Source organism: Corvus kubaryi, unplaced genomic scaffold (assembly GCF_017639235.1).
Source record: "Corvus kubaryi isolate FWS band 111438036 unplaced genomic scaffold, C.kubaryi_AGA036_p1.0 37394, whole genome shotgun sequence".
Lineage (NCBI taxonomy): Eukaryota > Metazoa > Chordata > Aves > Passeriformes > Corvidae > Corvus > Corvus kubaryi.
Genome location: NW_024581133.1, coordinates 4,542,066 through 4,568,206, shown reverse-complemented (window position 1 = coordinate 4,568,206; position 26,141 = coordinate 4,542,066). Strand labels below are relative to the sequence as shown.

At 41.5% G+C, this 26,141-nt stretch overlaps 1 protein-coding gene across 1 annotated transcript in view; it reads left to right on the top strand.

The window, feature by feature from the left end:
* ABHD17C (abhydrolase domain containing 17C, depalmitoylase) overlaps positions 1 to 19,321 on the top strand; it is a 28,324-nt gene extending 9,003 nt beyond the window's left edge. Inside the window, exons 2-3 of the mRNA XM_042039275.1 lie at positions 14,493 to 14,672; positions 17,811 to 19,321. Of these exons, the coding sequence (XP_041895209.1) occupies positions 14,493 to 14,672; positions 17,811 to 18,030 (400 nt within the window). The 3' untranslated portion in view covers positions 18,031 to 19,321. The remainder of the gene's footprint in view (positions 1 to 14,492; positions 14,673 to 17,810) is intronic.
* The last annotated feature ends 6,820 nt before the right edge of the window (positions 19,322 to 26,141 follow it).

The window sequence follows — 26,141 nt, the reverse complement described above, 5'->3', positions numbered from 1 at the left end:
AAACCAGCTGTGTATTTTTCCAGTGTGCAGATAAACTGAGATAAGGTTCAGATTATTTTAGCATTATCCCATGAATCTTGATAGTTCTTTAAAATAAATTAAACAAGACACTTCGTCTTAACTATTACACTATACAATAAATTGCAAGCCTTAATAATATGCAAAATAAAAAAGATGACAATAATAATACGAAGTAATAAGTAGTAATACAAAGTGAACTTCTGTTGAGCGCTTTGCAACCAAAGTGGTGTATGGAACCATCTATACTTTAAAGGAAAGTTTGAGAAGTTAATTTGCTGCCATGAGCATTGGACCAATTTGTGCAGAACTTAATCATTGTCCCAGTTCTGTACAGTCTTCCCCAGCATCTAATGAATTTATTTAAGTGGGATTTTGGCTGTAGGACAGCCTAGGGAAAGTGGGATCTTTCAAGAAAATGGTCTTGGTTTTGGAGCATGTTCTCCAGGGCAAATTTACAAAAGTCTTCTCCAGCATGCTATTTGTTGTTTAGAACTTCATTTCTCACAAAGGCGTTCATACGTTTAAGTGTCATTTTGGGTTATTTTTGAAAGAAGTAGCTAATTTTGTATAATATTTACTTTGGAGGTGTTCCCTGGACAATTCTTACCTTGAGGCAGCTACTCAAGAGTCAGTCAGTTTCTTCCTTCCCCTAAGACTCACGTGTACCTCAACTTGCATATTTAAGTTGTATCACACATTTTGTTTGTAGTATTTTTTGTTGTAGTACCCTACTGCAAAAAGCTTGTCTTTTTCTGGTAAAGCATGAGCTTTAATGTGTGTTAAGGTACAGAAAAAGTTACTGGTTCAGTCTGGATATGAGCATCTCATCAAGTTTAACAAACTGTAAAAGTACCAGAGTTGTGGGAAGAGGCGGGGTAATGTTTCAGCTGCAGTTTTGCTATTTTTATGCATAGGGGTGTATGAACGTGTAACCTTTGCTCACACTGGTTAATAAATACACTGGGAGTTACCATGTGTTGCAGGCAGCACTTTCTGATGCAAGAAGCAGCTCCCTTTCAGGAGTCAGTACAGTAGTTCAAGATATTAAGTAGGGTTTCAACCTTAAGCTTGTCCAGTGTGCCTGAAAGGTTTTGGCTTGCTGTATCTTTGCCAGCTTCCAGCCTTCTGTTTCTCTGATAGCAAAACCCTTTGCCCTCTCCCCTGAACTCTTGCTAATTATTCATGTAATGTGATGTTCCCTTCTAAAGCCTGCTGTGCATAAGTCCAGTACAATTAGTTCTTTATTCTCTCTTTGAAATTTGTACTAAAAATCAATATGATGATGCAGGAATGACTATCTGTAAAGGAATACAGGCACAAAGTTGGCTTTTAGAAAAGAAATTGTTCTGATTTGTATTTGCATTAATAAAAAATGAAGATGACGGAACGTACTTGAATATAATTTGGATCTGAATTTTTGATAGATCTTGAAAGATAATAGTGTCATAAATCCTAAATGTTCATAGAGTTTTATAGAGAGCGAGTGGGTTGTAAAGTCTCCTTGATTTGTTGAGTTCTTTTCTATCCTGAGATTAAGGAATCTGGTGCCAAATATCCCACCTTCCAAACTGGATGTCCTTCTGTCAAAGCTCATCTTAGATCTGTAGATCATTTTGTGTAGAGCATTGAACAGATACTATTGACACAAATAGAATCTGGCACCTTCCCATTATTTCAGGAAATTACTCTTTCCATCCAAAAATCCTCTTAAATGTTCATAATAAAGAACACAAAACCTAAGGATCTTAGATATTTCTTACCTGGATGTAGTTCTGAATTTGTTGCATTTCAGCAGCAGGAGAAATTGCACTAAAGTTTATTATCCTCTTCGGTTGACTTTCATGGCAATTTTCAATTTTTTAGTACATTAATTTGCGTGTTAATTTGAAATAAAGCTGGCAGTGTTAGCTTAAACTTAGCTCATTTAATTACTGAAATTTTGAGGGGGAGAGGAGGATTTAGCAGGCATCGTTTGCTGTCTGTTACTCTGTTTTTCATCCTTCCACTATTCCCAGTTTTTCTGGGCCAAGTGAACTATGTTCTTTCATGTTGTTCCCTGTAGAACTGACCAGACTTCTCCTTGAATATTTTTTTAAATTCTCATTCAGTATTTCTATTTTGCCTCTCTCTTGGAAGCTCTATGGTATTAGCACAAAGGGAAACACTATATCCATTTGTAAAATACAACTGTGCATAAATAGGAAAAATGTGTGTTGGGGGAGGAAAGAGTAGAAGCTTATAAGTGAAAGTGGCCATGTTGTGGAATGGTGAACTGCAGAAAACCTACATGACATTAATACACTTCTGTGCTGTTATCTGTTATTTCAAAAACAGGAACACCAGCAGTACAAGACTTCCTTATGCTGTGCTGGTTTATTGGGAGGCAGTTAAGTGCTGGTGTGGCATGGACTGGAATTGCTAACATTTCTTCCTGCACAACCAGTTGTTCTGTGGTGATACTGCAGTCAAGTAGGGAGCCTGCATGTTTTACGAGGACTGCATCAGAGACAAAGAGGGGGGTGAATAACATCAGGAAGCTGCTTTTCTTCTCATTTTTATTTTTTTTTAATTTCTAAGATGCAGCTGCAGATCAGTTTCTACCTTTAGCATCAGCTGAAATAATGACCTTAAGTGATTGCATTAACAGTTGTCCTTGATCCACTGCAAGGTACTTCTGCTTCTTGTGGCATAGCTGGTGATTGCTTGGTAAGCATCCTTTTTTTGAGAGAAAAAAGCTGACTAGCAAGAAATCTTTCACCGAAAAAACTACAAAAGCAATTGGCCCTGTTAACTAGGTGTGTTGGCAGAAAACAAAGTCTGCAAGTGTGCTCTTTGATCATTGTTAAAAACCTCTTGATTTACACAATCTGGGCAAAATGTCTTTTACTCCATAGACTTGGATGATCCCAGATAAGACAGCTGGATAAGCTGAACAAGTATATATGACCTGGTTCCAGGAATGAATTTTCTCATCTGAATTTAGGAAAGTTAGTACTTTTCTAAATGTACAGAAGTACCCTTCCCATTTTTTAGAATAGCATTTGTTGCTTTAAGACAGGTTAAGTTTACTGATGTGCAATGTTTCTACATATCATTAAATGCAGATGTATGTTTCTGTAATAAATTATGTTTTTTGGTGCTATCTTTTCAGGTCCTTAGTGAGCACAAGACAGGTTTTATGAGCACTTCAACAAAACAGAAGTACACAGCAGAAACTTTGACTCTGTACTAAATTTTATTGTACACAATTCTAAGTAGTATTTACTGGGAGGAGGGAAGAGGGATTTAGCCCCTGGGTTTGTGGTGATAAAGGCTGTGGCTAGGAAATTTGATTTTTAAGCTCTGAACTAGTTATCTGTGGTCTGCTGTTCTAAAACATCTGGTACTGTTAATCCTGGTGATTGCTATATATTTTTTAATCATCTTAGGTTTATATTGACTGTTACTGGGGGTTGAACATTGATTGTGCTAAAAGTTCATTAAAGGAACATGTGCAAGATGAGGATGCTTGGGAAGAAAGGAATAGAAGAGTCTGATTTAAAAGTCAAGAGTGCCAATATAAAAATGCACAGAAAAAGACAGAACACTGAGATTTTCTTCTCTCTGAAAAGATGCTGGATGAATCTTTTCAGGTAATAAATCACTTTCATGAAATGACTGTCATCTTACATTTGCCATTTACCATTCTTGGTATTTGCTAGAATATTTAATGAATCTGCTTGAAAATGGATAATTGAGAGAGACGGGAGAGACTCATCAGAGAGCTGTGTTTCTCTGTAAGGCTGTGAATTTGGCACTTTTTGAAAGCAGATGTTTAAATGTATGCAGATTCACACTGTGACAAAGCTCAGTGTTTTGAGCAAATAAAAAATTGGTACGTGTTTTCTCCACTTACCATGGGGTAGGGAAAAATAGAGGTTACAGTGTCACTTAGCCAAGTAGGATTTCTTCCTATTTATAATTCATGAGACATGTAATTGCAGAGGAAACGCCTATTGTTTTGATTCTTAAATCAAAAGAAAATACTGCCTTTCTTCAAGTCTGTGGAAATGGGTAGAGTAGCTCAAAGAGACATGAAATGTTTCCAGGGAATTGAAGAGGACTATCTGAGTGGGATGTACGGCCTCCTGGATAGCACAGGCCATGAGACTTCTTCACTGGGCTTCTCTATAGAGCTCTTCAGTGTTTATGAGGTATGGCATTTCTTTGAGAGAAGCTCATTCTTACTTAATAACTTACTTCTACAGTGCTTGAGCATATTAATGTAAGTCTATAAAGGAGAGAGAAATCGTACTGCCAGCTGAGTCATCTTCATGCAATGCTGGCTGCTGAAAGACTCATGTTCTGGGGACAGATGCATTCATCTGCTGTTGGTTCTTTTTAGGAACACTGGACCAGTTCACTGTCATGGACCACTTTTGTATCAGGACCTCTCTGCCATTCTTGTTCTCAATCCTGCCTTTCTGCTCCCTCTTCTCTTTTCTGTTGGAGACTCAAATCACTGCCTGAGCTGCACTAATGCTTCTGGATGGAAGAAATGCTGCATCCAGTTTGTCTGCTTGCATTCTTCCAAGGCCTTATCCATTCCAGCTCCCATGTAATCCTCTTGGACTCCAGCTCTGGTGCTCTGTGGGAGAAACAGCATTCAGATTTGCAGGGGTCTTTGAAGAACAGTGTGAAAATGTCGGCTGTAATAGGATTTTGGCTACAAGCACCTGCTGTTTGTGTAGACAGTTGAATTTTTTCTTTGTTCTCCTCTGTTAGCATTATGGAGATAACACTTGAATCTTTTTTTCTACCATCTTGTGTTTTAGATACAGCTACAGTTGTCTGTAAGTGATGTAAGGAAAATGCTGTATCGGTGCTACGTATTTCACATTTAATGGCTTGCCAGCTGTATCAAATAATCATAGCAAAACCAATTCATTTAATGCTGCTAATATTTGAAAATGTGAAGTTCTTAGTAAAACCTGTAGATGAAATAGCTTTTACTTAGAGATTGAAACATAAACAAGATTACAATAAACAGATGAAAGAGAATGCAAACAGAAGGCAAGAATGGAAAGAAACCCAAACAACAAACAAACTGCGAAACAGAAACCCCCCACACAAAAGAAAATAGTTAGTTGCATTCAAACAGTGGTGGGATTCATTACCTGAGCAGTTCAAGGCCCAAGATCTATAGATACCAGTTTCTGAGTGCTCTGCTTTGAATTTTTTCACCTAATCTTCCAAATATTAGTCTCCAACGTATTAATTCCAGCATGAGCAAACCATTTAATGCTGCTACAGCATCCAGGCAACTAACTGCCTTCAGCAGAATTTACATATATGCTTCTTGTTTTGGATCCTTAGGTCAGGAATACCTTTTTTATGAGTTACAGTGTGTGTGACTAACCAGCTGTGCAAACCTTCTGGTGTGACGTTTTTGCGTGAGCTTTGCAGTTTGATCCATTAGATTGGTCTTGTTTCATCCTATGCTTATACAGTGATAACTATTTTCAGCTAATACACTGTGTGGTACACTGAAAGAAAAGGGCATTTCTTTCTGTCTTGACTGTCCTGGTTTGTGCGCTGGAGCAGTTGTTCCCTGCTTTATGAGCAGCTGGGCTGTAGCGGGTGGAAGGGGAGAAATGTCAGAGATGGGTGGAACAGGCAGCAGCTCTGGTCAAAAGCCACTGTGCTCCTCCCATAAATAATCCCAGCTCATGAGTCAGAGGCTTAGGCCTTGCATAGGTGCAGCTCATGGCAATTAGTGCCACAGCAGGGTGGCCTCACCTGGTGGTGCTTCTGGTGTGTAGGGGTAAGGGAAATACATCAGGAAGTTGGAGTTTGATGTGAAGAGTCCTGGCAAGAGCAGTGCTTGAGAGAGGTGCCAGAGGGGCTTCAATGAACAGATGGAAATGCTGGAAAAAGAATAATACAGTGCTTCTGAACAAAAATGCTTTGAGAACTGTGGAAGAGCCACAAGATTGTTTCCTCCAGGCTTGTAAACCCTCAGTTCCCCAGTGCTGAGCCAAGGCTGGTGAGGAGGGTTATGTGATGGGCTTGGGAGGTGAGCCAAAATGCATTGGCTCACTGTGAAATTTCAGCCTCAGGAGTAATGCAAGGCTCTCCAGTTTGGAAGTAGCTGAAATCGAAGAAACAGCTATGAAGGCACAAAACTTGTGGGAATGAATAATCAGTATTAGTACTTGTACTCAGGTTTGCTTAATGTCTCCTAGGGAATCAGTTTCTGTGTTAGTTGACACATACTTGTTTTAACTGAAGTGCATGGATATCATCAAGTGTTTCTTGGTTTTGATAACAGCCCTTATTAGGAGCACAATTTTAGGAAGTAGTTTACATTATTTTTCAGGTTTTGAGTGTAGGATGCCCAGTGTGAAAGTGCAGGCTTTTTGCAACAGTAAAAACATGGTTGAAATTTTAATGTCACATCAAGTGTTGTGAGGAGTATACTCATCTGTCTTCCCTCTGCTGTATTAGAACATAAGATATGTGTGCAGTTGAAGTAAAAATAACCCAGCAGGAGAGAGATGAGATGAGATAGACAGTGAGGGTGAAGATAATGGATTCCTTCAGAAGATACTACAGACTGAGCTTCTCTGTGAAAGTAGCTGAATTTTTTCTGCTCTCTGTTTATTTAAATGTACTTCAGAGAATGACTGTATAGGTTTTGTACACTGCTTGCAGTAAAGAGTACATACTAGAATGTAGCTGACTGAGTTTTTGTGAATTATTGATGCTGTGGTCATAAAGATGGTTCTCAGTGGCCAGCAAAAGTTTCCAGTCTTCTGTATTCCAGGTTTATTTGCTACACAGCATCTTAATGCAAAATACTTCATTAAAGTTAACTCCAGTGCTCTATTTTTAAGATAACTGGAGTAAAAAATTCATTTTGTATGCCATTTACCTGTTGTGTCTTGGGACTAAATGGTGTGAATCAAGATTGCTCTAAGAAAGCACTTTGCAAGAAGCAAGAAACTATTATGAGTAGAGAGCTCCCACATTTGTTCAAAACTATAATCTTGTGCCAGGGCTGACTGCAGAACCCCAGAGGATTTTTAAGGGTGCTAAAGCAAAGAAAGTTGGGGGCAGTGGGAATTGTTTGAATATATCTATGTTTAGATCCTATTTCCCTAGCTTCTTGTATTTCAACTTACAGTGGGTTTGGTTTGTATTTGCCCCTGTGATTAGAGAAATAAAACAACCCCCCAACATTTAGAGGGGATTATTTAGGAATTAATTTAGGAAGGTGCTCACTCCCTCTCATTGCATGAGTGTGCACTGAGTTTGGAGTGTTATTCTCCTTTTGTCATAAAGCAGTGGAATGGTGAAGGTAGGAGTTCAACAGATGGCTCAGCCACATCATTGCTCGTTTGTCTTGGATGTTTTACGAGAGTCCCTTTTGCTTCTCAGTGGCCTTCTTGCTTTCACTCAGTATGAAAGAATTAATGCTTGTAGGGGCTAAGTTATTCTATTACATCAGCATGCCTGTGGCACAAGTTCCAGCTTAAATTTCAGTGCACATTTAATGAAAACTCTGTTTCCTGCTTCCCTGCTATCTAGGGAAATAAAAACCCAAACAACCGAACAAAAAAAAACCCAACAAACTCTCAGGCAGGCAGAAGCAACTGCTCCAAATCTGTTTGTTGTTTATACATAAAACTGCTAGTTCATGTGGTAGACAAATGAGCAATCTATCATCTACCAAAATCAGTATCCTGGGTTATTGTGGTGCTGAAAAGTCATGTTATAAATACAGTTGAAGTTCCTCAGTACAAGAGAAAACAAAGGAGGTTTTACTTCTTAGTTCCTTAAAACAAATACATCTGCAAACACAGACTGCCTATTTTTTGCCTGGGGGAAAAGGAACTTCCTTGTAATGGTGAAGCTGGGGGGAGAAAAAAAAAAAGGAGGGGAGTGGATTTACTGTTCAAGAGCACTTGGTTTGGCTCTGAGTCCTGAGCAGTTTAACTTTAGTTAGAGAAGGTGTTTCCCACTTCAAAACGTGACATCTTCAGGAGCCTATATTTGAGGCAGATGAACAACAGGTAACTTAAGGCTGTATTTGAAAAAGGAGCATTTTTTTAGACAAACTAGCATTATTTGGATTAAAAAAGAAGTCATACACATGTCACCTGAAAGCTACTCAATGCAGATTAGCATAATTCAGTTAATTTAAAATGTAATCTCATTACAGTTTGTAGTGGGGAATGCCATGAAATACCACTTTACCTACCCTGGTTGTTCAGGGCAAACTTGCAGTGGCTTCACCACTCAGCAGTGTGTAGATCCCTGTTTTTGTCATGGATGCTTGAGCTCTCCCATGATATTCAATATCTCCAGTGATACCCAATATTCTTGTCAGGACTTGTCTGTGAGCACAGTTCTCGGTGTTTGATAACAGACTGCTGATTGTCACAGGACAGCAGTCAAGAACCAGTTGCAGGGATTTCATGCTTTGGTATAATTAAGTTACTGCAGGGCAAATGATCACCCTCAGAAGCACCTAGAAGTTGCTTCCACTTGATCCATTTATTATTTATATGAAAAGAGGAGCTGGTACATCACTGGATTAGCATTACAGTCACAGAGTCCAGCAAGCCTGTAGTAGTGTGGTATTTGCTAATAACTTCCAAAATTGCCTTTAGGAGGGCATTTTCAAGAATCATAGGTTCATTCTGTAATTCCACTGTCACTTAGCTTATATTGGTTAGCACTGGGGTTTCCCCATAGCATAACCAAATGACTCTCTGGTGTGGTAGTAAAAGTAATAGTGATATAAAACTGTGGTGGATTCCTTGATTAAGTTTCTCTGTCAGCCATTTAAATTATTTTGAGAGTGAGCACATTTGTGGAATTACTTATCTGCTCCTGTGACAGTGTGCAGGAACATATGCCAGAAAAATTGGTCTCTCTTTTTTGCAGCTTCATAAGCCAGAGTACAACCCGGTTTTGGCTCTTAGCACCATGGAAACGTGAAGTGAGAGTGTGATGTACCTGAACTTGAATTGCATAGTACTTGTAGGCCTGGAGAGGAATAAGGTAGAGAAGGAGGAAATCTCATGATTTAAAGCGTCAGTGTCAGTAAAACAGTGAAGAATTTTAGACCGATGTTTGTGTGGATTCAAAGAAACTGGCACAGGGATACTTGCTGTGTGCCAGGGTTTCCTGGGAGTCTTGAAATCTGATTTTTCTCATTTGACATTTCTCATTTTATGGTTAACTCAAAAAATCCTTAATCTAATGCCTTCCTCTCAATTTAGTGTTGGCATTTAGACTGAAAATCTGCTGTAATTTCTCTGGTGTTTTGGCTGACGTGCTGGAGTGGTACTTGCTGAAGCACAATGCAAAATTCTGTGTTTTGTTCTGATATTGTCAATTTCTTTCAATAATCATTATTGACTGAGTTGCTAGTGTTGATGTATTTTAATGTAAAAGTCACACAACATAAAATTATAGTCAAGATATGCAGTCTGCATGTGTGATTTATTTAATTGTGGATTTTTGTTTTTCTTTCTACCCCCAAAATTAGAATTTTAGATTCATACAGGATTAAATAGCCACTTATTTCTGAAAATGTACATTGGATATCTTATGGAAGTGTATAATGATGCTGGACAATATCTATCAGTGGTTCTTAACAAGTGATGTAACTTTCTCTGGATTATTAAACTTAGAGATAATGCATTTTGAAAAGATGATGAGTTGTATGTTGTGACAAATGGGTTTGTGTAAACAGAAACTTGAATAGCTTATGAAGAGCTGAGCACATGTATATTCTAGTAAAGGTACTCTAGAAGTCATTATTTCCTCCAAATTGTGGCATGATTTGTCTCATTCGTGATATATGCTGGTTTTTCTTCGTGTCTTGAAAATGATTTATTTCATTGGTGTTTGCTGGAGAGGGGAGTGCCCAGTTTCAGCCTCAGTCCCCTTGTGAGAATGCAGGAGCTGATTACCTCATTTTCCTGGCCTTGTAAATTTATGTACTTTATGTGTTGTAAGGAAGAACTCGCCCATCAGTTGCTGCCTTAGTTTAGTAGCAGTTAAACACTAGGTCTCAACAGCATTATGGAATGGGGTTTGTGCCATCAAAATGCTCTGCATAGACAGTTTCTGTGGCCATTCTTGAAAACTAATTTGTTGCTGAATACATGCTGCTCTCTATGCTTTCCAGTTCAGGTAAGGGATAATGGGACAGCAAATACAAAAATTCAAACTGAAAATGCAAGGTGAGGTTAACTTTATGGATTCAGTAAGGCTGAAAAAAGGACTGGCCTCCTTAATGAATATGTATTTGGCACCTTTGAGGACTGGCACAGATGCTGATGCTTTGGCCATGAACGTTGCAGGGCTTCAGCTGTGACATGTCTGGAGTCCCTGCAGCAGCATTCCACTGGCACTCTCCACTGAGCAAGGAGAGAGTAAAAATAGCAATGGTAAACTTTCCAGCTCTATGGCTCAAAGCTGGAGCCTTGTGGGGAGGAGGGATTCAGTATCTTAGGCTCATAATTAAAGATGCTTTGAGATAATACATAGTTTGCACATAGTGCTGTCAGCCAGAAAGTATGAGGTACTTTGCATGGCAGTGGGTGCCATCATCGCTGTTGTATGAGGAAATTGAGGAGGGACATGGCCCAAGCCATGCAGCCCAGCAGGTGAACCAGAAGTAGCTGTCTCATCCTCTGCTGTGCTCTGTGTCAGCAATATTCCCAGTCTTCTGTATCCCACTGATCTGCTGGCGTCACTGAGGTCTCTCATTACGCTGTGAAGGAATAAGTAGAAGAGTCTGGAGTGTGGGTTCTTAATAACCAGCTTCTGTGCATGTAGTTCATGGAGAGACTAGAATTGTCTGTAAACCTCATTTGTATTAACTGAGGCAGTAACATGGGTAAAAAAACTCCAAACTACTGTTACTATAGACTGTGGAGTGTTTTGGGGCCTTAGCTAGACCTGGCCTGAAGCTCTAGGTACAGAGAGCTGTACTGCTTATGAAGGTTGCTGGGGGGTTTTCTGCACAAATAAATGTAATCTGTATGCCACAGAGAGTACTTGTGGGTTATTGAGAGTGGAATAGGCTGGAGAGCTTTGAGCTTTGCCACCTGGAAGTATTTGTGGGTAAAGGGGAGCAGAAATGTTTGCATCATTTATACAGCAGTAGCTGCAGTTGTCAGTAATGGAGTTCCCTCTGGGGAAAAAAGCATGCCTGCCCTTTTTTCTTCTTTTATTTCCCCCTTTGTCAAATCAGGGTTTTGCATATGTCCATGGTAACTGAGATGTTTCCTGCTTTGGCTTTGCTGAAGGCTGGTTTCCATACTGTGGTGTTGCCCTGCTTGTTTAGAACTCTCTCATGGGCTCCACAGGAGGAGTGTCCAAGCATATCCAGAAATTTTACTTGGCTCTCCTGCTCTGTCGGATGGAGCTCTGTTTCCACAGAGACCAAAGCTTGTGTGTTTCAGGGAAGTTATTTTTAGGAGCTGCTGTTTAGCTGGTGGAAAGACTTTCTTCCTTAATAGGAGAGCAGACTGTAACAGGATTCCTCTTTTTCCAGACTGTCTTTTGCCTTTTTCTACCGTACTGTTTCCCTTTTTCTGTGTCACCCAGTTTCCCGTTCATTGCCGCCTTCTTACCCATGTCTGCGCTTCCTCCCTTCTCTTTCACTTTCTGTATCTCTGTTCCTATTGTGCAAGGATCTGATACAAGGAAGTTTGCAGAAAGTGAGGGAGGGACCCGGCCTCTGCTTTAAGAATGTTGGGTTTTAAAGATAAAGCCCCCAGGTGAGTTTGTACCTGGGCTGAGCTGTGCTTGCTGAGTCACCACTGGGCAGTGTTTTTGAGGGTGCAGAGGATCACGGAGCCAAGCCCTGGCCCTCAGCTCCAAGGACTTTGCACAGCTCACTTATTAATGGCCTTCGCTCATGAGTTGTCCTGTGTCCTTTGGCCTCACAATAAATAAATATTACATGTAGCTGTTTCCGCTGATGTTTGCGGTAAGCTCGATGTCTTGTCTGCTGAGTGATGACCTGATGGTAAAGGGCTTAAAAAGATAAATCTGTTACAGTAACGCTTCCTTCTTGGAAAGGGGAAGTGTCCCTAAATAAAACAGGCCCAGAGATTCTTTTAGTTGTCAGTCAGTAGCAGTGTAAAGCAGAAAAGACATTTGCTCTAATAGGCTAAGAGTGCACTAACTCAGTGTCCTAATACCCTTTTACAGTTATTAATTTTGTCCAAATTGTCACATTGCCTTTCTTTGGAGTTAGATATTGAATAGTTGTGGTGATGAAGAGCTACTCTAAGTTTAGACATATCTCTGGGCTTTTTAAATGATGCTGTAGACTGTATCTGAGTTTAACTGGCATACTATGAAACAGATTTTTCTCTGGTGTACCTATTGCCCCAATAGCAAGGTACTCCCCTTACAACATGAGATGTTTTCAGAAGCAAGCTAACATCAAAAGGAGTGAGTCTAAAGCCAGATCAGTGTTGAAGAAGATTGCCATACTAAGGCAATTGGATGTGTTGAATTCTCTGGCCACCCTGTGCTGTCCTATTATCCTCTGATTCTAATTCGAACATCTGTTTCCACATTCTGCTTATACTGTAAACCTTTTAGAAAGGGAATTTCACATTTATCATGATACCGCAGTTCAGGATGACATTGCAGAACCTGCCAGCATTAATGTCGTTCCACGCCCACTGAAGTGCCATGTAGATGATCACGTTCCAGTCCTGTTTTCTTGTATGTCCCTGATGCTGATGCATTTCTGCCCGTCTTTAATATCATGCAACAGCTGGCAGATAGACTGGATGCATGCCTCCAGCCCTCCCCACCCAGCAGCTGGAACAGGCTGTGAGGACCAGACTTTGTTCCAAGGTCCTGTTAACCAAGCCAGCCAGGCCCTGCTGTGTGCTGGACCATATCTAACACTAAGGGAGAAAAAAGTCTGCTAAAAGAGCTGCACAACATCTCTTCAAAAGCACCAGGCTGTGGCTGTGGTGACAGACTGCCAGCATGAGCTGCTGCTTGGTTACCAAGAGGATAAAATTTTACTCCAAAGAGATATTTTTATACAGTTGCTTATTCATATAACAGAAGATGCCAAAAGCACCCTTACGCTCAGCTGTACAAAAATATTAAGAAAATTTCAGTTTCACAGGGGCTACAGTCCAGTCTAGTTATACTTCATCATAAAAAGAGGCAATCTTGACAGCCTGTAATTGGACGATTATTACTGGATTATTCTTAATTTTAATTATTAATTGATCTTTCTTCCATTGTAATTTTCTCTTTTGCGCATACCAAATCATTTAGCTGCTTGCAAGTCAAGTACTCTCCAGGCGTGCTGTACACCTTGCAAGCAGCTATGCAAGGAAATTGAAACCTTTCAGGTGTACATGGGGTACAGCCTGAACTGCAGGGCTTGATTTTCATTGTCACAGCAGTGACCACAGGACTGTAGATGGTGTAGGCTGTCCAAAAGACAGGTTTTACACAAATAATTTTCTACTAGATACATGTTCTCTTCTGCATTCAATTATACAGCTTGCAATGAGAGGTGGAGTTACAGAGAGAAGTATTCTGGGTAAATACTTTATAATTGAGTAACAGCTTTGATTTGCAGCTTTCCTAACAAGTTGTGGTGGGCAAATACTCTTCACTTCTTCCTATCCACTGTCACCTCCTCCTGTGCCCCTTCCAAATTCCTTTCTATTTTGCATACTTTAAATGAAAACTGAATTAGTCTCTTTCTCAGCTTTTTTTGCAGTGTGAAGCAACGCACAGGCTGGGACAGTTTTATAGACTGGATTGAAATGTTGGGGAGCCTATGAACTCCCTATGAACCCTGCATTTTATGGAATGATGTATTTTTATAGTTACAAAATAAACTTGACACGTTTTGAACTGGAAAAGAAAAATGAGGAATATTTTATACTGATCAGAATCTGGAAAAATGAACAGACCTGTTGTCTTTGGTGTCACTAGCAAGGCAGTTTTGTCTTTTTATTCCAACTACATGGAATGAAAGGTGGGCAGAGGAGTAACTGTCTTGTTTAATGGTGGAAGGGCTGTTAGCCTCTAGGACATCCAGCTGAAATTCCTGAGAGTGACTCTGGATGGGGGGGGAAAGTCTCATTTATAATTTGCTGTGCTGTGGAGTGAACGACAAGAGGTGTTCTGAAGAAGGTGAAAATTAATGACCAAACTGCCATTCCTTCTTTGAGGATAGCTCTCTTCAGCCTGTGTAATGTTTGGGTTGTTTGCTTTGCTGGACTGTTTTGAAATTTAAACTTGTAAGTTCATGTCTCCTAGCAATAAAGACCCACAAAGGATAGGAGGGATGCTTTGGGTTTTATCCTCTACTTTTGTTTGGTTGGTTTGGTTTTTGCATCTGTGATGTGAAATGTGTTTTGGCCTTTTTTTTTTTCTTTTTTTTTTTTTTAAAGGGATCTTTCTTTTCTCTGCAGGTATGGTGTTAGTCCTGAGAACATTATCCTGTATGGTCAGAGCATTGGTACTGTCCCTACAGTAGACCTGGCATCTCGGTACGAGTGCGCAGCAGTGATCCTCCATTCTCCCCTGATGTCTGGATTACGGGTAGCTTTTCCTGACACCAGGAAAACCTACTGCTTTGATGCTTTCCCAAGGTATGTATCAGTGCTGCAAGGGGGGGTTCCTATAGTCACCCATGCTCTGTAGGTGTTTAAAAGGGACTGGTGGTGTAAGTAGATACCGAGACTTGTATTTGTTCTCCCTGGTGGAGATCTTGTAGGACCCTGATTTTGTGACCAAAACAAAGTCCCTGTCCTGTCTTTTAGAAGATTTTAAGCTTGTTTTGGGAAGCTCTAGAAAGCTATATACAACTGGTTTTAAGACAAAACGTTTGCTTTTATAGTGCAATTTTCACTGGAAAAGCAATTGCAACAGACTTAAGAGTACCCAAGTATTTGGGTGTGGGAGAGGTCATGGGAAGAGGAGATATTTTAGGAATCTTTTAGAACTTCTCATTTGATCCAGTTTACGTTATGGGAGAGTATGAGAGGGGAAGCCAGTCTCTCGATAGGAGGGCAGGGGGAAGCACAGGTAAAAAGCGTAGTGGTCCATGGAAGGGAGAAGATAAAACACACACTGAAGTCTTGGGCAAAACTTGGCTTTGCTTCAGAAGTCATGCTTGTGATAAGTATAGTAAGGAATATTCATTGCATTTCTTATGTTTGTTTTATTTTGGTTACAACAGATTAAATTTAGCAGCTGTGGGAGGCTGTAGGTATGAATCTGTATGCCAGAACAGCTAGAAGGAATGGTGATGAAGTAGTAGTGGCTCTCCCAGTCCCCATGTTTAGAATCCTTTGAAATAGATTATTAGTTAATTAATTAACTTGTTGGAGGTGCAGACTGAATTTGAAGCACTTACACTCCAGCTCATTCATCATCCTCAAAGCTGAAATCCAATATTTACAAATGCTTCTGCGAGAGAGGAAAAAACAAAGCCTTAAACATAGCTCTGATTACAGAAGTAACAGTGATTAGCTGTTACCAGCCAAATCAAATAATAGTTTAAAAAAGACAAGTGGGAAGGGGAACAGTGACAGCAGATGTGCTGTAGCACTTGAGTATTTTGTTCTTGCCCTACTGAGCTGTTCATTGCTGTCACTCTGACTTCCCTGGTACTGGGAGCAGTGAAAATAAACAGCAGTGCACTTTATGAATGTGTGCAGCTCAACTGTCTGTCTTCACAGTGGGAAACAAAACAGTTCTGTGTGCACCTACAGTGAGTTGCTATTATGTTCGTTTTATGTTGGGGACTCCATGAGAATTTGGTCTCTAGATTCTTCTAGCTGCAGAGCTGTGTGGCTGAGAATACTAAGTAAGGCTAATGTGCAGTTTAAATACTGCTTTATGAGTTGCTGAGTTGGCAATGGGACGCCTTCCAATTTTCTGCAAAATATAAATGTTATCTGGCTTAATGGTCTGTGAATATATGGGAAAAAAAATGGTTTCATTATATGAATACTGAAGTGAAAGGGCTTTCCTACAATAAATGAGAACTTAGTGTCTAGCCACAAAAATCATGCATGAACATCTCTGTAGCTGTATGTAGCTGATAGGTCTGTCACAGCAGACCTTTCAAGGGCTTGAAACTTCAGTTTATATAGCATGTGGATTATAAAGTATTTACATTTGGCTATGATACTAATTTTGGGATGAAAATGGGGAAGAACAAAATTTGTGTTATTCTGATACCTCTTTTATATTGGGATTTTTTTTTCATTCATCATAGTTGCACACAGCTGAAGTTTCAGGCAGGAAAAGTGAAATAGGCTGCATTTTAATTTTAAATAGCACCTTAAATGGCATGAAACCTGTGGGGTTTTTTGAGAGATACAGAGAGAGAGACAGAAATGTGTTTACACTCAGCTGTTCACTGGAATACCAGTGGCAGTTCTCTAGAATACTAAATGCTGAGGTTTGTAACTGTGAGGCTTAGTGCTTCAGTTTACATCTTTCTAGTTAACTTTATATTTTCGTAAAACTTTCTTGAACCTGTTTTTAAGTCAGGGTATGCTGGCATCTGTATTTTTTAAATCATTTTAAGCAGTCTTGGTCATTTAGTAAAATCAATGGTCACGCCAAAATTGCATGCCTGCTTGTTCTTCAGGAGCAGGAAAATCCAAACACCTTTTATTAGCTACCATGAAGAAATAGATTTGTCCTCCCACCAAATCGAGTGTTACCAAAACTCATTTTTCCACATTCCTCCATTTGTTGATGGAAGTGGAGCTGGTAGGAAGCTGAGAGTTCATTAGGACAGGGTGTCTGTACCCAGATTTGGAATCACTGGTAACTACCAGCGTGAAATGGCTGTCTGGAAATAAAAGCTGTCGCCTGCATGAGGAGAGTCAGGGAAAGCTGCTGTTCACTGCTTGCAAGTTCATGTGCTACCAGGGTGCTTCATAACTGGGGTTTGCTGGCCTGACCTCTTAGGTGGGAAGGTGCCTTTGTCACTCTTCCCTTCCCTCAGAACCCATTTTTCTCTGACAGGTAGTCTCAAGCTATATTGGTGTGCTACGGGTAGCTGGGCAAAAGGAAAAACGTTGCTCTAAGGCCACTTTGCAGTCACAGCTGGCAAAGAGGCTGATTCCATAAAGTAAAATCCTGTGTGATTTCTGTGGTTTGCAGTTAAATATCCCTGTGTAATGCTCTTCTCCCAGTTTTCTATTTCATTGTTTGAACTTAAACAATCAGTATTTAGATTGATTTCCTTTAGCTGAATCTGCCTAATTTGGGGGTTTAAAGACAGGTTCAAGCTCCATGAGCCAAGGTTTTTTTTTTTTTGGTTTGTTTGTTAATGAAATCTTGCAACTGGAATGTAGTTAATTAGTTCCTAAGCTGTTAAATTGGAAGGTGATAATATGTCATTTGAGAAGAGTCCATGCATGTAGAATGTCCCAGGGAATCTTACTTGCCTCACAGTGCTTTGGGTGATGGATACAGTCACTATTTTGGTGGGGGTTTTTGGGTGCCAAACTTTATTTGCATGCTGCCCACTCAAACTTGTTGTTAGCACTGGTGGGATGGTGGTGATGGCAATGCAGGCTCCTTTTTGTAGTTTTTTTTTGGGAATGAGCCTTGTCTCATATCAGTTGTGCACAATTCCAATGGTCTGCAGCCATTTAAAAACATGCAGTGTTAACTGGGTTGTGTCAATAGTTAAGCTTGCTTTCTGTAATGTTATGAAACAGAAACCCCCAAGCTGAGCTGTGTCTTTCTTTTCCTTCCCCCAGCATTGACAAGATCTCTAAAGTGACCTCTCCTGTGCTGGTCATCCACGGTACTGAAGATGAGGTGATCGATTTCTCCCATGGCCTGGCCATGTACGAGCGATGTCCACGAGCAGTGGAGCCCCTCTGGGTGGAAGGGGCTGGGCATAATGACATAGAGCTTTATGCACAGTACTTAGAGAGACTAAAACAGTTCATATCTCATGAACTTCCCAACTCCTGAAGAAGCCTACCTGATTTTACCTCAGTTACTGTGAACGGAAGAAATTACCTGTTTTTGCACATGCTTTAACTGGATAGCTGTAATAGCTTTATACTATGAAGAAATACCCTGTCTTGAGGGTGTTCTAATCAAACATCTGATGAAATTTGTCTTTTATATCTGGAAATGATTCTACTAATGCACACAAATATGGTCAACTACTGTAATTCCAACAATTTTTAGCTTCATTGCCCTGAAGGAAGTGGGAATCCTAGCTGCTTTATGGGGACACTTTTTACCTAGTGCTGTATTAATCGAAGATCAGTTTTCTCTGTCTCACTTCAGCTCATTTATAATTCTGTCCTACAAAGACTTTTTCCCCACCGTGTTCTCAGTGTGGGGAACACAACTGTTACGAGCTACAGCTTGTTCTGAACAATCATGGGTTCAATCTAAGGGAGTACTTTCTCTGTGCAGTTTCTAGCTGTGGTATTGTAACTGGAAAGTTATTGTGATGAAGTTCCCCCTCCTCCCTTCTAGTGTTCTTTTGTTAACTTACTGATCTTCCCAAGTGAATTATTTAAATATACTTTTACCTGAAAATAAACAAACTACTATATGGGGCTAAACTCTGTAATGACCTCTCCATTACGTGTATAAACATAACTGGAATATTCTTAAAGGATCTAGGGACAAAACTGCTTTTGTTTAAAAATAAATGTGTAAATTTACTACTAGAAAACTCATTTTAATATTCAGATTGTCTGAATAATAGCCATAACAGACATTTCCTTCTGTAAAGCATTCCTGTAGACTTTTTAAAAGTACTGTACATATTTGAATTTACATTGTGCATAGATTCTTAATTGGTAGTTTTAATTTAAGTCTAGTTACAATAAACTGCAAAATTCTGGTTTGTATATGATTGAATACATTTTGTTAAAATATGTTTTTATCCCTATATTATTTTGCTATTAAAGTTTTATAAAGTTTCCAGGACAAAAAAAAAAAAAATTTACACATTTATGTTTTGATGAATTATGTAACTAAATTTTCATTGAGCTGATCTTTTTAGTTTAGAAGTAATTTGATTCTTTGACACTGGAATCGCACAGATTATGCATCAGAAATGCAAAACACTTAAAAATTGTTACACTACTAGCATAGGTCTAATTTTTCCAAATTTAAAGGCCTTAAATGTACTGTAAGCCTCAGATTGTTGTATAAATTGATCGCGATTGATTGCAGTTTGTGTCCTGTTGCTAGAAAGCAACACAGTGATTGTAATGGAATAAAGGATGCATGGATTAGAGCTTGCTCAAGTTTGGAATCTTATTTGGTGCATAATTTTCATAAGTGAGGAAAGTGTAAAAACAGATTTCTTGGTAGAGTAACCTGGGTATGTAACTGAAATATGAAGAGGTTATGTTTAAGTGGTGTTCAGCTGGTTCTAAGTAATGAAAAATTATGATTCACTGCCTGGAAGAAATATTTGAACATAGTTATTATGAATTCTTATAACAGGCCTGCAGTTAATTTTCTGTGCTGCAAGTGTGTGTTGTCTTTGATTATTGCCTTGCCCCTGTTAGTGCAAAAGGGGAAAAACTTGTCTTTTCACTTTCAGAGACATGAGGACATGCGTCCTGATCCACATCACCTGGGTGCTTAGACTCTGGATCTGGGCATCTGTACTGTCTAATTGTGACTTTTAACTGTCCCCCAGCAGTTCTCTGGTGACTCTTCCAGCCAAAATTGTCAGGTTTTGCCTAATCACGACCTCAAGCTCAGCACTTCCCTCCTGTATTTTAAATAAATAGGCAGATACTTGTCTGACTTTGTATATATTTATTGTACCTTCGGAAATCCACAGTGGCTTTCTTCCATTCCTACCTGTGTTCTCCCTGGGACTGTAGCCCTGTGGAAACCAAGCTGCTGTGTGTGGTACAGGTATTCAAGGTAATGTTGGAAGGGTCAGCCTGTCCATGGAGTGACTTGGGGGATTTTTACCTAATGAGCTCTGGTTTTTGGTACCCACATTGATCTTTGTGTTGCTCTGAAACTTCAGAAAGTTTCTTCTCCTCATGACCCCTTGTAGCTACCCTTTTACTTTAACAGACTGATACTTCTAACCTTTTCCCTATAAATCAATTTTTTGATTACTACTTTTCCAAGTCCTCCAGTCATTTTGTGACTTGTCTTTGCATTTGGATTTGTTTTTTGCCAGTATTCCTCTGTTAATGAGAACCCTGAATATGAATTCAGCATTGTTATTTATGTCCCGTGGTCTCAGCACTTGCAGCCCCAGTTCATGGTGTTCTGACTGAACATGGATTTCCGCTTGTACTGTCTTTTATTTGCCTGAATTCCTGCTTAACTAATTCTCAGAGGGGCCTCCCTCTTCTGGCTTCTGCATTGTCTGGTTTGGTTTGTGAAGTTCATCTGCATTAAACTAACACAGGTGTTTTGCTCTTAATTAAAACGTTAATGACCTATCATTGATCCACCGGTATGGATCATCTTCCCTCTCTTTTAATTCAGTAATTTGTTAACCTGTTTGTTCCCTTAAATAGTTTTCCTTGTAGCCCTGTTCTCATCCAATAGTTCTTAAGTGAATTCTGAAATTTTTATGATTTTCTGATGTGTGCTCTGTATAAAATAAATGCTAATAGTGAGCTGCTTTGCATTATAAACTTGTGTCAAAGTTTCAGGCATTTCAAAATACTGCTGGTCAACCTGCGAACTGTTAGTTGAAAAAATGTGGCCAATTTGTGAAGATGCAGTTTCATCCATGACAGTGGATTTCAGGTCCTCATTTTTTTAATGGAAAAAAATTTTTTTGATTTTTTTCCCCCAATATTTTAATTTTTAAATTATAGGAAAGGGGATGATGCGAAGTTATGAAAAACAAATTTGGGCTGAAAAAATAGTCTGTTCCAGCAAACTGCTAACATTCTGTAATTTAAATGTATAATGTGGGCCTTTACAAGAACTTGTAATGCATATTTTAGTGCTATCAAGGTGTCACTGTAAAAATGGCTCTGTGTGCCTGGATAAATTATGCAACGGGTCTCCCGAAGGTGTGAGTGATCACTAACATTTTGTTGTTGATGGGGATGCTCTGTCCATTTTTCCTGTGTGACTGACTGTTTTTGTTCATGTGGCACAGCCACAGGTGATGTATGGCTTGTTTGCAGGAAGGTAAGATGTGGTACATCTGTTTACTATCCATAGTTGTCAAGTGTTTGTACTTTGAAAAAGCTAGAGAAGAATGTTTGTTACAGCTTCAGAGGTGTCATTTTCCAAGGAGTCTGATATGTATCCTTTTAAAATTTATGTAACTGTTACAGATTTAACTTGTGCTCACATGGGGGCCTGTTACCTGTGTTGCCTCTGCTGCGGTTTTGTTCCTTGTTTTTCCACGTCACTCCTGTAACTTGTGCCAGCTCTGCTCAGGGTGCTGGCCCTGGAACTCCAAATACCCAAACCTGTATTTATGCTTAGCATTGTACACATCTATAAACTCTGTATTGCATTTGCTTTTTCTAAATGGTGCTAAACATAGAAGTAGAGACCCAATGTGTTTGCTTCCTCTGGTTATTCATTCAGCCTTAAACCTTGATTGTTCTCGTTCGGAAAATGTTCTCTTCCCCAGGTCCGTTCTTGTGAACGCAAACTAATGATCTCAGTTAAGCCCATTTAATTAATTTCTGTATATCCTTCTATGTGGAACTCTCCAAACATTTTAGCTCTAAAATTTCTCGTGTTGGAAATGCAGTCGTTTGTACTCCGGCACTGGGTAAGGGTAGGGTGGCTCTTTGATGGTGGGCGCTCCACTGTTGGGAATGAGGTCAGGCACAGAGACTCCCTGCTCGGTCTGTGTTGTTTTCCAAGTCCGGTGGTAACACTGAGGTCAGATGGGTGTGAATGTCAAAGCAGGAGGTTGTACTTGGTTCTCATAACTTTGGTACAACAGTAAAAAGCAGGAGCTGCTCCTTGCAGCAGGAGAGCAAGCCCTGCTCCTTTGCCGATGTCTAGTTTTGAAAGGGTTTCTGCAGTAATCAAATTAATTTTGCAGAAAGTGTAAAGGTAACATGCCTGCTGTCTTAAAAAAAAAACCGACTCCAAGAAGACCCCTACACCATTAGTAGGTCAATTTTAAATTGCCTTCTGGTTCCTGTAAGGGGGGAAGGTGTTTTGGTCTGGGTGTCCTCAGGGCCTGGGGCTGCGGGGCTGGGAGCGCATCACGTCGCTTTCTAGAGTAAAATCGTATGCCGGCTGTCCCTGCGGGCTGTGCTCGCCCTGCGTGGGACGGGGCTGCTCTTCCCTCGCTCCAGAGGCCGAAGCATCCCCGCTGCCCGCGGCGGCTGGGGCAGCCCCGGCTCTTGCTGTGTCCGTGGGGGGATCCCCGGGCTGCGCTGCGCTGCGCTGGGCAGGGCTGTCCCGGGGCAGCGGGGGCGGGCAGGGGGCTCTGCGGGGCTGTGGCTGGTGCTGGTGCTGAGGGCGGCGATGGTGGCGAGCGCTGCGGTGAGCGGGGCCGCGGGGCCGGGGCTGCCGGGCAGGCGGAGCGGCGGAGGCGCTGCTGCAGCCCCGGGGCCGAGCCCCTCGGGGCGTGCCCGGCGCCGGGAGCGGCTCCCGCAGCCCCCGCGGGACCGGGGCCCTGCTGCCAGCCCGGGCTGCCCCGGCTGGGGCTGTCCGGGAGAGGAGGAGGAGGCGCGGAGCCGCTGGATCTGAGCCTTGCTTTATCAGGAGAACCAGCGGAAGGAACACACGCCTCTGGATTACACTTGGACTTCAAGGCAAACATAGGTGGCTTGGTTTGCTGTGCCTTTGGAGGTGACTGCATGCAGAGGGTCTTTCGTTTGTTTTCTCCTTTTGTTTCTAGGCCTTTTTTAGTTTAAGAGCTGCCTTAACCTAAGAAGACATCGGTCCAAAGTTTTGCTTATTGTAAATAATGTTTTTCATGGCAGTTTATTCTTGGAACTTGCAGACCTGCTAGAAGATTTAACATCGGTTTCATTTCTAGTCACTCTGCTGCAGCAGTGCCATTAGGAATGCTTTGGATCTGCCCCAAAACCCTTTCCCTTTGGCTCAAACCAGGACCCAACGGGATGGCAGTGGTGCCTAAAGTCCTCCTCTGTGCGGACCATCTGTAAAATATAACTGCTAGGACTGAGTAATACAGTGTTATACTCCAGGGGTCAGTTACAGCCATAAATGGGCATTTTGATACATGAAATTCCAACATAATCGTAGAACAATTAACTAATGCTATTAGAATATGCAAGCAATCCCCTGGACCCTAAGTCACAACTACTTGAAGTTGATAACTTTAATCTTGAATCGAATGAATAAACAACAAACCTAAAGCTTCTCAAACATGCTGGTCTGGGATGCCCCTCTAGGAAACAGAAAAACAGTCTAAAAATTTTTGTTCTCTGCTTAGAAATGAAAGGGAAGGCTTCAGGCACATTCCAGGGCTCCCAGGACATGACCTCCAGCCTTCAGCAGTATGCTGTTACATTAAAACATTCACCATTTCAAACACTTCTGGCAATATGCCACTGAGTTTTGGGTTCCTTGTCCCTTTTAATTATCAGAGCTTTCTTTAGTGTTTGCAGCCCTACTTATCATGAAGTCCCAGCCTACTTATGTTGCATGTAATTGTTTTATTGATCAATTCCCAGAGTGTGAATTGAACCTTTGTGCTCAGCCTGGAGGAAGGAGAGCTGGATAGGTGCACTGCCTTAGAAGAAAATTTAAGCTCCATAGAATCCAAATTGTCCCTTACCAGCACCTTTTATCAGCAAGATGAAGTTGCTGTGGCCTTTGAGCAGCCACAGCTTCACCTGGTTACACCAGACTAATGGCTTTAATCAGCAGGCAGAGACAAGGAGCAGCTAGAAAGCAAAACGGGGCCTTAAACCCAACCTTAATCTGTTGGAAAAGTAGAGTCTGTGCTGGACCCTGGGGCTGGACCCAAAGTGCAAATGGCTCAGTGGGAATGTAAAAGTTTCCTTCCTTAATCAAGTATAATAAAGTCTTTTACAAGAATAACAACTTTAACAGCTTAAAATTTTTTTTTCAGAAAATTAATATGGAATAGTAAATTTTCTGTTGGGGATTGGGTTGGTTATTTTTGGGGGGGAAATCTGTGCACTATTTGAGGGTTTGTATTAATAATGAAGGTAGTTTTCCTGAGCATTAAAGAAAGCAGTAGTTTAAATGAAAAATTATAGATAATCATTATTACACTGTAGTACCTAAAAATCTGTCACACAGCTATTGGTCTGGCCTGTTGAAACATTCAGTGTTTGTCAAAGTAGTGCAGTGATCTGTAGCCAGGGCTGCAGCAGAACATCCATAAATGTAGTTATGTATTAAATGTAGTTATGTATACGTATATTTTGAGGAAACAAACTCTCTGAGATTCTTTGCTGCTTGTGTTTAATAGGTTTCACTGTATTTATGATTATTTCAGAATATCCCAAGAGTTCTTTGTGGGACATGGATTATGAAAGACTGCTGCACAGTAAGGAAGCCCTTCCTGGGACTGTGGGCTCCTACAAACCCTCCAGCCCATTCAGAAGCAGCTCTTTCTTGAATTATCACAGAAGGAGAAGTTTGCTAAGTCAGAACTTGGGCCAGAAGCCACAAGAAAAGCACTTGCCCTGTGAAGTATTCCTTAAACTTTTCAGATATGTTCTAATGGATACCCTTGGACCTAGCTTGGCCTGGAATCTCTCTTGGTTTTATAGCTGTGATCAGGAAGCCAACCTGCCCAAAATTCACATCAGTGCCCTCAAGGTGGTCCAGCACAAGGTGAAGCCATTCTTGCTATACAAGATGCTCCAGCTCCTCAGGAATATGGGTGTGCTGTCTCAAGCCCAGCAGTCCAAGGCCTTCTCTCTGCTCTAGAAGGAAATGATTAAACCAAGAAAAACACCACTAAAGCCCAAAGAGGAACAAAGTGGTAGGTACACAAGGAGGAGATGTGGGTTTGGTATCTCAAATGCTTTCTGGTGCTGGCTGATGGGCACGGCAGGGCCAGGTGAGGGGTGGGTATTGCTGAGTGCAGCCTGGTACAGGATGGTCCTGCACTGTGCCAGGAGCTGCACTCAGTGCTACAGCTGAGAGACAGCCGGGCTTGGGGTGCTCATTCCACAGCAGGAGCAGTGGAGAATGGGCAGGACCGACTGGAGGATGCGCAAGAGCAGTGAAGAATGGGCAGGATCCATGAAAGATGCCCAGGATTGCTGGAGGATGGACAGGATCAGTGAAGGATGGGCAGAGGATGGGCAGGGTCGCTGAAGGATGGGCAGGATCTGTGAAAGATGCCCAGGATCGCTGGAGGATAGGCAGGATCGCTGGAGGATGGCAGAGGATGGGCAGGGTCGCTGGAGGAAGCGTAGGATCAGTGAAGGATGGGCAGGATCAGTGAAGGATACCCAGGATCTCTGGAGGAAGGGAAGGATCGCAGGAGGATGGGCAGGATCAGTGAAAAATGCCCAGGATCGCTGGAGGATGCCCGGGGTGGCAGGAGGATGGGTAGGATGGCAGGAGGATGCCCGGGATCGCCAGAGGATGCCCAGGATCAGTGAAGGATGCCCAGGATGGCAGGAGGATGCCCAGGATGGCAGGAGGATGGGCAGGATCAGTGAAGAATGGGCACGATCAATGAAGGATGGGCAGGATCAGTGAAGGATGCCCAGGATCGCTGGAGCATGCCCAGGATCGCTGGAGGATGGGTAGGATCAGTGAAGGATGCCCAGGATGGCCGGAGCATGCCCAGGATGGCCGGAGGATGCCCGGGATCGCCGGAGGATGCCCAGGATCAGTGAAGCATGCCCAGGATCGCCGGAGGATGGGTAGGATCAGTGAAGGATGCCCGGGATCGCCGGAGGATGCCCAGGATCACTGGAGGATGGGTAGGATCAGTGAAGCATGCCCGGGATGGCCGGAGGATGCCCAGGATCACTGGAGGATGCCCAGGATCAGTGAAGGATGCCCGGGATCGCCGGAGGATGCCCAGGATCAGTGAAGGATGCCCGGGATCGCCGGAGGATGCCCAGGATGGCAGGAGGATGGGCAGGATCAGTGAAGGATGCCCGGGATCGCCGGAGGATGCCCAGGAT